Source organism: Antennarius striatus, chromosome 8 (genome assembly GCF_040054535.1).
Source record: "Antennarius striatus isolate MH-2024 chromosome 8, ASM4005453v1, whole genome shotgun sequence".
Lineage (NCBI taxonomy): Eukaryota > Metazoa > Chordata > Actinopteri > Lophiiformes > Antennariidae > Antennarius > Antennarius striatus.
Genome location: NC_090783.1, coordinates 18,785,613 through 18,799,428, shown reverse-complemented (window position 1 = coordinate 18,799,428; position 13,816 = coordinate 18,785,613). Strand labels below are relative to the sequence as shown.

Below are 13,816 nucleotides of genomic sequence, written 5' to 3'. Positions count from 1 at the left end.
ACAGATGGAAGCAAATGATTTGCTGTGGCGACCCCTGAGGGAGAAGGTGAAAGAAGTAGAGGGTTTAGTCACAGCATATCTCCTCCTCTAAAATGTTACAAATGTGGAAATGCATGGTCCAAAATTGCATCAAAATTTACAAAATGGTGAAATTTCTCTTGCTTGGGCGGCCAGCACCCTGGACGCTCAGCACCCATAAACCTCTGAATGTGGAATTGCCCCCGGTCTAAATCAGATTTTCGTCCTGCGGCGGTGGAGCAACAACTTGTGGGCGGGGCCTCGGGTTCTGTTCGGGGCGTGAACGAGCGGCCGGGGGGCGCGCCCGGTGCGACGTTGCGGAGGCTTCAAGATGGCGGAAGCCCTGACAACTCAGGAGCAGCTGGTAAGGGTGTCTTTACGGGTGGTTACCTCACATCTCCATCACATTAAATGTATACACATGTTACGTGGACTTATATTCTGTAACACTTGTCTTTGTACATAATTTATAACGGAGAATGTCCGCGGAGCGATGTGTTGTGGTAAACAACTCTGGCCCGTTCTCTCCCTCCCGAGTTGACTGACTCCGGTGTGACTGACAGCAGTTAGCATGAGTGCTAGCATGATGGCGTTTGCTAGTAGCATGGAACGCTCAACTGAGTGTCTGGAATACTTGCTCTTCTCATTAAACAATGTGATACAGCCCACATAGATATATTCGCATTACAATTCCTAACTAGCGACACCCCAATAAGTATAGGTTGCTCAACGCATGTGGCTTCTAGTGTTCTTAACGCCGTCCATCTGCCACATGTAACCTAGCCGCTGCCAAAGCTAACAGCTATTGTTGACTTCCAGGGAATTTCCTCGATAGCAATCTTGTCAGACTTTTTCAGTTTATATTGGACCGAATATGGGAAATATCTATTTTAAACACGGATCCACTGGTCGGACGAGCTTTATTAGTTAAAACCGTCAGGACTCATGACTCCTGTCGCTCAGGACCAGAGGTTCACTGTGAAGTAACTAGCTAGCCGTGCCCGATCGGATTTACGGTCGAGAATTCAGAGAAGAGATCCTCCGGTTCTTAGCATTGTTGTTCACCACTCTGTAGTAAAGGGGGTGGGCCTGACAATGATAACAAAGATCAAATGTCAAGTTACTATTCTGCAGTTCCCTTTTAATGCTTGTTTTCTCCTCTGAAAGCAGCCAATGTAGGTCGATCGGTTGTAAAAGTTACTAGATACGCTTGTGCAACACCAGATTAGCTGATAGAGTCCGCAGTAACGGAGTTTGATTCACTGCCTTTTAAGATCACTGCGAAAATCAACGCTGCGCTGACATATCGTTCTCCAAGCGTTCGTACAGGTTCTGAAGTTCAGTTTACTGGTGAAAAATAAAAATCGACTTACCAAAAAGCGGTGGTGTGGTCTTAGACCACTTTAAACCATCCCGATTTACTGATTGCGAGTTATTAACATTTTTTAAAGACATCAAGACTGATTGATAAAAATCATTGTGTTCTAATAATGGTAGCTTCACATCACTTCATAAAAATATATATAACAATAATTAATCCTTTGCTGTTTCTGTCTCAGTTGAAATATTTGAACCAATTGTTGGTGTGGTTTCTCTAGCTGCATGTGTGTATCCTTTGGTTTTTAAATCTGTATTTAACAGCCACAGGGTTCCTCATAGTGTTATAATGTGGTTATAAGTATCACATTACCTCCCAGAAATATTACCTCCATGGGCATCACATTATTAATATACAGTACTTTCTATTTAGTTTATGAAATACCATATACTTAATAAGAGTGACTGCAATCAAGTCCATCATCAGGAATCAAAATTGATTGTGGGAAAAGATGCATCAAGGTTAATGTGGCTTACAATAAATGTCAATTTACAAAGACCTCGACTAGTTTTACTCCTCCCAGTTGGATTTGTCTTTGTTTTAAATGTGGATTCCGAATTTATATATGGCTGATGAGTTAATTCACTGTCCTTTCATAGACGCTCCTTGTCCTTAGTTACATATTTGGTGAGCAGATGCCACTCATTTGGGTAAAAACAGCCTCACTATTGTTTCCTGCCTGTCATTGCTCACATCCACAAGAGAGGCACGGCCTGCTTCTGCCTGCTTTAATGCATATCATTGTGACTTTGACAAGAAATTAACAATAAAGCCTGAGTGACTTACAGACTCATCAAATTGCTTTGTCATGTCAGCTGTCATCTCTGACTTTGCCTTTCTTTATTGCTGTTCTATTCGTCTTCTGAGTGTTTAATGTATTTCAGTAGTTTCTATTCCAGTTCTACAGAAATTTCACACAGCACATCAGCACTTCATCTTCTTCCATCTCCTGTTTCATGTTTTGTGCAGGCTGTGGAGGAGTTCCTGGGTGAGGTGCGAAGCAGGGAACAGCCTCACAGTGCAGGGCTAGTGTCCCACCCTACAGCTGTAAAGTTTCTTATGGCCCGTAAGTTTGATGTCGTGAGAGCCATGGAACTCTTCCAAGCATACAAGGTACAGCTGTGCTTTGAATTTTGACAAAACTGAGATGAACCTTCACTTTTTTGACTCGCAAATATAAGGATATAATTAGAGCTAGATATAATATAATTATATAATTATATGATATAATTAGAGATATAATTAGAGCTAGAAGATTTGGGGAAGTGCAGTAACAAATTTACAGACTGATCCTAATTATTACAATTATGATTTTAATTACAAATAATTCCTTTATCCTTACTTGCCGTCCACTTATATATATGATAATAAACTCGTGTATTGGTATTTTTTCATCCTTTGATGACTCGGCGTAATAGTTAGAGACAGAAACGACATCATCTATGCTCGGACTGGATCCCTGTAAAGCGTTATTTTCACTGTGCAATTTGTTTGCCTCCAGCTGTGGAATATTTTTGGAAAATAGAGGCTGACTGGCAATGCAGACAGCATGAGGCCCGATCTCTGTCTGCTTTCACATCATCATCATAGACTCAATTAATGAGAGAAATCATGCGTGTTTCCTGTGTTCTTGGAATGTGCAACTGAAAACAGAGTGAAATGGTATGTACAAATAAAAGAAATAGAGCTATCTGGATATTTATAAGAAAACATGCTTGAAACCATGTAACACTTAATCAGAAATGAAAAGCAGCATCCTGTGCTGTAATCGAGGATTCCGCTCCACTAAGGTTTCTGTTTGGGTCTGTTCGGGGCGCGACACACATTAACTTTCTTTTTTTGTTGTTGTATTTGCTTAGTATTTTCATTGCTCTCTAACGCCCTATCTCTGATGTCATTTATCAAAATTAGAACACAAGAATCAAAGAGGGCATCATCAATATCAACCCTGACGAGGAGCCCCTCCGCTCTGAGCTGCTGAGTGGCAAATTTACAGTCTTGGTAAGGATTGATTCAATCTTACAGTGTATCTGCAGGTTGATTTTACAAGTCTACAGGGAAATGTCTTGAGAAAAGAAGTTTGTGTGTTTGTGTTGTGCCAAATACATGCTTGTATTTGGGTCTAAATAAACAAAGCTCAACTCGTTTAAAACATGTCTGCACTTAATAATTTGTGAATCTTTCTCCCAGCCTGGCCGTGATGCAAAGGGTGCTGCTCTGGCACTCTTCACTGCTCGTCTCCATCGGCCAGACGTCACCACCCACAAAGCTGTGCTGCAGGCTATCATCTATCAGCTGGACAAAGCCATAGAGTGGTAATTACCAAACCTTTTTTTATACGTATGTCTGATAAATGTAACTGTTATAGGGTCAGGTTCCCAAATGGCATTGTTTGTTTGTTTTTCTGACTATGGGTCTTTACTCTTTGTTTTCCTACAAGTAGCTAGACAAAAATAAAAAATGTAGTCACTCAATGTCATTATTTTTTTAAACATTCTCATCTGACAGAATATCTTGTCTTGTTCATTTCTTTTCAGTGTACAAACTCAAAGAGATGGACTCATATTTATCTATGACATGACCAACTCCAGCTATGGCAATTTTGACTATGAGCTCTGTGTCAAGATCCTCAATTTGCTCAAGGTGACTATGAGGATCATTCCCTGATTTTCTCTCTCTGCTTGCCTTCAAATTTTGGTTGTAATTCTTTGTACCGTATACAAAGAACTACCGTATATCTAGCATTCCTAACTTTTCTCTGTTCTCTTATTTATCTTACATTTTTACTTAACTTATCCTATTTATCTTATTCTATCTTATTTATCTTATTTATTGACCAGGCTTACTGGGACCTTCAGAGACATATTTCGTACTGTCATATGTAAACGTGTGTCAGCATGACAAATAAAGACTCTGATTCACTGATTCTCTGATTTGTAATTCATAAAACCACTTTCATCATTTTGTCTGACTTCTGTGTTTCCCAGGGGGCCTTTCCTGCTCGTCTAAAGTGCGTCTTCATTGTGTCATCACCTCTTTGGTTTAGAGCACCTTTTGCAGTTCTCCGTCTGTTTGTACGGGAGAAGCTGCGAGAAAGGGTATGCACCTATAATTTTTCAATTGCAGTTTGGAGGGGTTTCCCTGCACTTTGACATGTGACATGATTTTGTCCTTCTCTGTTAACCAGGTGTGCACAGTGAGGGCTCATGAGTTGGCCAGTCACATCCCAGTCTCCTCTCTCCCGGAACACCTGGGTGGGACATCCCAGTACAGCCATGTGGCCTGGATCCAATTTTGTGTTAACATTCATGCCAACACTGTTCGGGGGAACACACAAGAACATGACACACATGACTGTGTGGGAAGCCTGCTACACTCCTACAACTTGGAGTGCAGTGACACAAGTGCAGGGGTTACCCAGTCCCATACCCACATAAACACTCAGTTGGGCTCTGAGCTAGTTGTGGCTAATTCAAACTGCTACGATGATAGTAATGCTAACCCTCAAAACCACTGTGGAGTGCTGGAGGGCAGGACTCAAGGCCTGGGGCAGTACCAGCAGAATGCTACCAACAGGCTGCAGGGGAGCCACCAGCACTGGAATGGCTCAGCTGTAACTGGGGCCAATGTAGTCGTTGGTGGCTCAAGCCCCAATGCTAACATGAATGGTCGTGCCCGCCAAGCACCTCCCCAGTCAGACACACCCCCTGACACACCGTTGTCCCATACAGATGATGGGGATGCAGTGGATGGCAAGACCACAGACTCTGCTCATGCGTCCCAGAATGAGGATATCAAAGAGGAAGACAAGAAAGATAGTGGAGGAGAGGAAGGGGTGCCTCCATTGCCCCAGAAATCTTTACCCCGCCCTTCTCACCACCAGCCTTCCTCTCAATGTCCGGCACTGTCTTCAACACGTGGTCCTGATGAAGACGACCATTATATGGAAACATCAATCCACATGCCAGAGCCGGGAGGCATGACACTGCGTGAGTTGGTGGAGCATGTCAAAAGGAAGAAAAAGAGGGGGATCTATCAGGAGTACGAGGAGATCCGCAAAGAGCCTCCAGCAGGCACCTTTGACTACTCCAAGTAAGAGATGACACCATGTACTTATCTGCTATTTTCTTTTCTCTCTGTGTGCTGGTCCCTTGCTGTATTTTCGATCTCTCCAGGTGACAGATTATGTGATAGGCAGACACATCAAATGATTTTTGATTCCTCCTTCACAGGAAGTTGTCCAATCAGTTAAAAAATAGGTACAGCGATGTTCTCTGCCTGGATCACTCCCGAGTGCGACTCTGCCAGCTCAGTGATGACGAGGATGAGGTAATAAACAATTCATCAGTAATTTTGTCAGATGATTTCATAAGTGTTGGTAAATTTTAATCTTCCAACTTCATTATTTTTTGAGTGGTTAGTGGTAGGGATTGAGATACAAACTGTGTGACATAGAGGTGCTTGACAACAACATTTGTTTTGGGCTCATATCATGAAAACAGGTTTTTTTGAAACACTAAGAAGCACTGCCCACGTTTCGTTTTAGGTGCACATCATGGAGCTGGTCACACAAAGCGTATCGCAACACAGATGACTACGACCAATTTATTGTCACCAAATTTTGCAAGAAATTATTTTTGATGATCTATTAGAAATAGTATCACTAATGTAAGTGATTGTGTTTATATATTAAGTTCTTGTATTTGTTGGCTGTGTCTAAAAGACAGGAGAGAGACGGCCACAAGGCTGGTAACAGGTGAGAAGGAAGGAAATGTTACACATATCCAGGAACACACACAAACCTTCATATAAATAAAGGAGGCCTGCATGAAGGAAGGCACATTTAATGCAAACACAAAAGTTACTTTTCATCATCTGTGTATTCCATCTGTTATTTTGGTCATAAAGTGAGCAAATTTTTCTTACAAATGGCAATAGTTATTGCAAAATGTATGAAAGGTTAGGTTGTAAGTGGTCGTTCACACCAAGTGCAAGCTTGGGATGAAATGTTGGCCTTAACAGCGAAATGAGTGTGATTACCTGACAAAAGTTAAGATCGATTAAGTCTATTCATTAAGTATCCCCGCCTATATATTTGAATAAGCTCATTTGATAACCTCACGCTGTCACACTTCCGGCGTCTAACTGGAAGTTTGGGTCTTTAGCTGAGTTAGCTCTGGTCTTCACATTTGTCCATGTCTCTCACTTATGGAGCCGTTTTGGGTTTGTCAAACATAGCGGTTAATATTCTTTGATTGTGACGAACCTCACATTGTCGTGTGGGGAACGCCGATGCTTTATTCACCAGGACCGAACTCACGAAGCCAACGTCTACCTGGATGGCCGGACTGTAACGCCAAAGCGGCCTTCGTCTTCGCGTTCGTCCATCCCATACACACAGAGCCTTTATGGCTTCGTCTGACACAGCAGTTTGTTTTCTTGTGACGGCAAAGAAAAAAAAGAAAACAAACGAAGTCTGATATTTTTGTTTTATTGTGCAATTTCCACTTGTTCCCTCTAGTAATTTATATTTTAATATTTCATGTTACTCTGACATTTTTAAATAGTGTAAGGCCTGTGACTGGCCTTCAACAGAGAAGTCGGAGATTTTGTGGGCTGTGTTCTGTTAAAAATATCCATTCTCCTTCTGCTGGAGCTGGCAGAGCCTTTTATGTAAGAGTGACTTTCACTCTAATTATGTTTGTTTATCTGTTTCGTTTTGTGTTTTTTTTGCAGACAACAGATTACATAAATGCAAGTTTCATGGATGGGTACAAAAGAGGCAACGCCTACATCGCAACTCAGGGTGAGAGCAGCCGCGGATACAAGCTGTGGTCCTCTATTGTTTTTCCTCCATGTATGATGTAGGTTGTTGTGACCGTGGTGTGATGGAATTTTGTATCCCTCAGGTCCTTTACCAAAGACATTTGGTGACTTTTGGCGCATGGTGTGGGAACAGATGGTACTTATTATTATTATGACCACCAGGTGAGGCTTGTTTTCCTCTGATGTCTGAAGTAAACTGTGTGTTTGATATTTATGACGTGCTTGTGTACAGAAGCAGTACTCCAAATAGTAACATATCCTTTGATGGGCTGATGACAAAGATAAAAATGTGTGTCTCAGAGTGGTGGAACGTGGCCGTGTCAAGTGTGGGCAGTACTGGCCTCTTGAGGTGGGCAGGACTGAGCAGTATGGCTTCTTCTTGGTCAGGAGCACACACATCCAAGTGTTTCAGGACTTTAAACTGTCTTATCTTGAACTTTACAACACACAGGTGAGTCACATCAACTCAGTGTGACAGATTTATACATTGTTGAAATTGTATTTAAATATGTAGTGTAATTCCATATGATATTGTTAGAAAACTTAACTGTCAGTTCAAAAGAAAATTTATGATCTTGCTCTGGTTTTATTTGGAACTTTGCGAACTTTCCTTAGTCTGGAGAGAGACGGGAGGTGTTCCACTACCTCTATGTTAGTTGGCCAGACTTTGGGGTGCCCAAAAGTGCTTCAGCTATGTTGGACTTCCGTGAGCATGTACTTCAGAAGCGAGAGGCCGCAGTCCGCAGCCTGGGCTCCAATTGGACAGGGCCTCCTGGGGGGCCCCCGGTGGTTGTGCACTGCAGTGCTGGTATTGGCCGTACAGGTAAGCATGTGTATCATTATGGTGTTCCCTGAACTTACAAACCATTTGTTGGCGGCTTTATTAAGTATTTGTGTGAATGTAAAGACTTTCCTTGTTATGTGGATGTCTTGGCCATGCAGTTGTCGTATTACAGTATACAAAAAAATTCTGCAAGATGTCAGCAAAGTTGGAAATCATTTTAAATATTTCAGTGTTCATTCATGACCCCATGAATCTGCCCTGTGGGTGGTGGGTCCACCCGCAGGGCAGATTGATGGCGTCAGGTGCGCTGCCATATGGGTGGCAGTGAAGACAGGAGGTCACGACGGACCACACCCAGGTGGCAGAAGCTGGCTTTTGGGGACGTGGAATGTCATCTCACTGGCAGGGAAGAAGCCGGAGCTTGTGTTGGAGGTGGAGCGTTACCAGTTGGATCTGGTGGGATTTACCTCCACGCACAGCCTGTTTCTGGATCCAAACTCCTGGATAGGGGTTGGACCTTGATTTACTCTGGAGTTGCGTCAGGGGTGAGGCACAGGGCGGGTCTGGGGATACTCACAAGCCCCCGGCTGAGCGCTGCTGTGTTGGAGTTTACCCCAGTGGATGAGAGGGTTGCCTCCCTACCCATTAAGGCTGTGGGAGGGAAAACTGACTGTTGTTTGTGTGTGTGCACCAAATAACAGCTCGGAGTATTCTGCCTTCTTGGGGTCCTTAAATGGGGTCCTTCCCGGGATCCTTGTAGGGGACTCCTTTGTGAGTTGGGTCTGCTGGCGGGGGAAACCTTTGGATAGACCTCGTAAGCCCAAACGAGTAGTGCCGGTGAACGGGTAACATCTGAAGGAGGATTCTGTCCATGAGGTCTTCAATACACACCTCCGAAGGAGCTTCTCATGCATCCCTGTGGAGGCTAAGGACATTGAACCTGAATGGTCGATGTTCAAAGCTTCCATTGCTGAAGCTGCAGCTGAGAGCTTTGGTCTCAAGGTCTTGGGTGCTTCAAGGGACGGTAACCCGCAAACAATGGGGTTGCCCCCCTTTTTGGTCAAGGAAGCCGTCCGACTGAAGAAAGAGGCCTTCAGGTGCATGTTGTCCCAGGGGACTCCAGAAGCAGTTGCAGGGTACCAACAGGCCAAAAGAATTGTAGCCTCGGCTGTGATGGAGGCAAAACAGAGGGCCATGGAGAAGGACTATCGGACGGCACCAAAGTTGTTCTGGAAGATTGTCCGACACCTCAGAAGGGGAAAACAGGTTGTCGCTCGGTGGAAGGAACACTTTGAGGAACTCCTGAATCCAACTACCCCAACTGACCAGTCCTCTGTTGCAGAGGCAGAGCTGGAGGATAAAGGGGGATTCGAATCAATCTCTCGGGGCAAAGTCACCAAGGTAGTTAAACAACTTCACGATGGCAAAGCCCCGGGTATTGATGAGATTCGCCTGGAAATGCTGAAGGCTCTGGGTGTTAAGGGGCTGTCGTGGATGACACGCCTCTTAAACATTGCGTGGATGTCTGGGACAGTGCCAAAAGAGTGGCAGACTGGGGTGGTGGTTCCTCTTTTAAAAAGGGGGACCAGAGGGTGTGTGCCAACTACAGGGGCATCACACTCCTCAGCCTCCCTGGTAAAGTTTGCTCCAAGGTGCTGGAAAGCAGGGTCCGCCCGACTGTCGAACCTCAGATTGAGGAGGAACAATGTGGGTTCCGTCCTGGTCGTGGAACAATGAACCAGCTCTTCACTCTCGCAGGGATCCTAGAGGGGGCTTGGTAGTATGCTTATCCAGTCTACATGTGTTTTGTGGACTTGGAGAAGGCGTACAAATGGGTCCTCAGGGATATACTGTGGGAGGTACTGCAGGAGTATGGGGTGAGGGGGGATCTCCTTAGGGCCATCCAATCCCTGTATGTCCAAAGTGAGAGCTGCGTTCGTGTTCTCGGCAGTAAGTCGGACTTGTTCCAAGTCGCCAGGGCTACGCTTTGCCAGCAATTCTGTTCGTGATTTTCATGGACAGGATATCGAGGTGTAGTCAGGGTGAGGAGGGTTTACAGTTTGGTGGGCTGAGGATTACATCGCTGCTTTTTGCAGATGATGTAGTCCTGTTTGCATCATTGGCCTGTGACCTGCAGCACTCACTGGTCCGGTTTGCAGCCGCATGTGAAGCGGCGGGGATGAGGATCACCACCTCCAAATCAAAGGCTATGGTCCTCAGCAGGAAGCCAGTGAAAAACCTTCTCCGTGTGGGGAATGAGGTCCTTCCACAAGTGAAGGAGTTTAAGTATCTGGGTGTCCTGTTCATGAGTGAGGGAACAATGGAACGTGAGATTGGATGGACAATTGGGGCAGCAGGAGCGGTATTGCAGTCACTTTACCGCACTGTTGTCACAAAGAGGGAGCTAAGCCGAGATGCAAAGCTTTCCATCTACCGTTCAGTCTTCTTTCCTATCCTCACCTTTGGTCATGAGCGATGGGTCATGCCCGAAATAACGAGATTGTGGATACAAGCTGCCGAAATGGGCTTTCTCAGGCAGATAGCTGGTGTGTCCCTTATAGATAGGTTGAGAAACACTGCTATTCGCAAAGGGCTTAGAGTAGAGTCATTGGTCCTTCTTGTGAAAAGGAGTCAGTTGAGGTGGTTTGGGCATCTGGTACGGATGCCTCTGGTGCGCCTCCCTGGGGAGGTGTTCCTGGCACATCCAGCTAGGAGGAGACGCCGGGGCAGGCCCAGAACCAGGTGGAGGGGTTATATCTACACTGGCCTGGGAGCACCTTGGGATCCCCCAGTCAGAGCTGGTGGATGTGGCCGGGGAAAGGGAAGTTTAGGGCCCCCTTTTGAAGCTGCTGCCCCAACGACCTGACTACGGACAAGCAGTCGATGGATGGATGTTCATTACAATACATTAGTTTCAGTATGCATACAAAGCATTGTTTTCCTTTTAAAATGTTTGCGACGGAATTCTTTTTGGACGTTAAAAAAAAAAGTGTTTTCCAAACAGAAGTTCTACAATTACTTTCTGACTAAGATGCTTTCTGAAATAAGGGAATTAATAATTTTATTAATTATTTTTCTAATTTAAACATAGCACGTGATGCATATTTTGAGTATCCAAATGCTTCATCCCATGGACAAATTTTTTGTACAATTGTATGATTAGTTAACCTTAACCTTTCTATTCATGCTTTCTGTACTGTTGTCCAATAAGGAACATTCTGCACACTGGACATCTGCCTGTCTAGGGTGGAGGACATTGGCACAGTAGATGTCCGTCAGACGGTGCGACGGATGCGGACACAGAGGGCTTTCAGCATCCAGACGTGGGATCAGTACTACTTCTGCTACACAGCGGTCATCGAGTATGCCCAGCGAAATGGGAAATTGAGTCCCGTGCAGTGGTCTGACTCAGACTTGGAGACTGACAGTGAGTGAGAGAGACACACAAAAAAAACAACAACCACAAATGAAATAGCCAACCTCAGCCAAAGTCATAGGAACTAAAGAGTAAGGAATGGCGTGTTAGAGTAGAGCAGGGTGGTGACTCTTCTGCAGTCAGAGACAAAGGATGGAGATCATGTATTGGTTCTTAATGTAATGGTGCAGACTCCCACAGTTGCTCTTCCTTGCCATGAAGACAGAGGGGGTTGAAGAGCTGGTCAAAATCATAAAACACAAAATACAGAGTGGAGACTGTATTGGGTCACTGATTGAGTGAGTTGTCCTGCCAATATCCGAGCCCCTTTTTTATTTAGTGAACTACGGGGGACTTGGCCTGCCCTGAACCTGTCTTGTAGACAAAAGAATTGTACAAGTTGAGTTGTAGCATTTTATATTGACTTGCACAGGAGGAATGACAAACTTGAACTTTAGACCTTGGAGCCCTCCAAACCTCAGTCTTTGCTCCTTTTTGTATTTCTTGTTCTGTTTCAACCCTGAGCGAGTCTGTGATCACAGATAGAATGTGAAGGGTATGAAAAGGTGAAACTTGAAAACTTTTATTTTGTAAACTGAGAGGAAATGGTTCTGTCTGAGCAAACGGTCATGACAGTAGATCAGTGTGTGTCTGCCATTTAGTCCATTTCATTTTTTATTGTTTCCATATCCTTTTTCTATGGTGCATTTTCTACATGTGTTTCATATATGTGTAAATGTAGACTAACTTTTCAAAGCCAAAGTCCTCACCCTGAATGCTTGGATGTACTCCTTACTGAAACATTATAGACTGAAGTCCATGTATATTCTTGTAACATACATTTATTATTGTACATAATAACAACCTCTAAAAGAGCAAAAAGACCTTGTTTGATATAGCTAACTTAACCTTGAGGAAAGAAATGTCTATTTAGTGAGCCCGGCTTTGAAAAATTATAGGAAAAGGTTGTGGTATTGAAACTGACGTATTGCAAACCTGTGTGATTTGTCCGGGCCAATGTCACCTTTACTGTTGGACTGTCCTGACTGTACAATCTGGCCTTAATGTGGTTCACTGCCTCGTCCTTTTCAGACCTACAACATACAGTATACAGTGCGCCCTTGTTCCTCGTGGTTAATGCGTTCCGGGAACCACACGCGATTAACAAATTTCGCGATACAAAAAGGAACTATTTATCTTATTATTTACATTAATTTAAACATTTATAAACCCCTACTGATTTCAAAACACCTTCCATCTGTATTACCTTTCCCCCACTCTTATCGACGGTTTAAAGCACTTTTGTGTCTCACGTAAGTCCGAGACCTCGCGGAATGGAGCGCACTTCCTGATGACGTCAGAAAATAGAATGTGCGTACGGTATCACGTGATACGTGAATGCGTGAGGGCGCACTGTATTGGCAAAAGTATTCGCTCCCCCTCCAAATAATCAGAATTAGGTGTTCCAATCACTTCCATGGCCACAGGTGTGTAAAATTAAGCACCTAGACATGCAGACTGCTTTTACAAACATTTGTGAAAGAATGGGTCGCTCTCAGGAGCTCAGTGAATTCCAGAGTGGAACTGTGATGGGACGCCACCTGTGCAACAAATCCAGTTGTGACATTTCCTCGCTCCTAAATATTCCACAGTCAACTGTCGGATTATAACAAAGTTGAAGTGTATAGGAACGACAGCAGCTCAGCCACAAGTGGTAAGCCACGTAAACTTACCACGGAATGGAGTTAGTGGATGCTGAGTCACGTAGTGCAAAGAGGTCGCCAACTTTCTGCAGAGTTGATCGCTACAGACGTCCACATTTAATGCATGTGGCCTTCTGATTAGCTCAAGAACAGTGTGCAGAGAGCTTCATGGATTGGGTTTCCATGTTTGAGCAGCTGCATCCAAGCCATACATCAAGTGCAATGAAAAGTGGATGGAGTTGTAAAGCATACCACCACTGGACTCTGGAATAGTCGAGACACGTTCTCTGGAGTGACGGAGATCACTTCTGGCAATCTGATGGACGAGTCTGGCTTTGGTAATTGTCAGGAGAATGCTACTTGTCGGACTGCAGTGCCAAGTGTTAAGTTTGGTGAAGGGGGGATTATTGTATGGGGCTGTTCAGGAGCTATGCTTGGCCCCTTAGTTCCATGCTCCCAACATAGTGGGAACAGTTTGGAGGTGGCACTCTCCTGACATGACTGTGCACTAGTGCAAAAAGCAAGGTCCATGAAGACAAGGTTGACAGAGTCTGGTGTGGATAAACTTCACTGGCCTGCAGAGAGTCCTGACCTCAACCCCATAGAACACCTTTGGGCTAAATTAGAGCAGAGTCTGAGAGCCAGACCTTCTTGTCCAACGTTAGCATGTGACCTCACAAATGCAGTTCTGG

The 13,816-nt window shown here is 44.3% G+C and overlaps 1 protein-coding gene across 2 annotated transcripts; it reads left to right on the top strand.

The window, feature by feature from the left end:
• Positions 1–341: 341 nt before the first annotated feature.
• Positions 342–13,646, top strand: ptpn9b (protein tyrosine phosphatase non-receptor type 9b). Of its 2 annotated transcripts, none has more exons than XM_068322671.1 (13): positions 342–382; positions 2,366–2,509; positions 3,308–3,397; positions 3,587–3,711; positions 3,934–4,039; positions 4,384–4,494; positions 4,584–5,488; positions 5,629–5,725; positions 7,133–7,202; positions 7,306–7,384; positions 7,523–7,673; positions 7,838–8,045; positions 11,218–13,646. In XM_068322671.1, exons 1-13 carry the CDS (start codon positions 350–352, stop codon positions 11,439–11,441), a joined length of 2,343 nt encoding a protein of 780 aa, XP_068178772.1. In that variant the 5' UTR covers positions 342–349; the 3' UTR covers positions 11,442–13,646. The 2 variants fall into 2 exon arrangements, with proteins under 2 accessions (XP_068178772.1, XP_068178773.1); XM_068322672.1 differs by lacking the exon at positions 342–382 and adding an exon at positions 2,898–3,058 and having other exon boundaries at positions 2,379–2,509.
• The last annotated feature ends 170 nt before the right edge of the window (positions 13,647–13,816 follow it).

Excerpts from the sequence above, each read along its gene's own strand:
- ptpn9b (XM_068322671.1), top strand. The coding sequence starts at position 350 with ATGGCGGAAGCCCTGACAACTCAGGAGCAGCTG. Across the intron at positions 2,510-3,307 it reads AACTCTTCCAAGCATACAAG|AACACAAGAATCAAAGAGGG; the intron begins GTACAGCTGTGC and ends TATCAAAATTAG. Across the intron at positions 3,712-3,933 it reads CTGGACAAAGCCATAGAGTG|TGTACAAACTCAAAGAGATG; the intron begins GTAATTACCAAA and ends ATTTCTTTTCAG.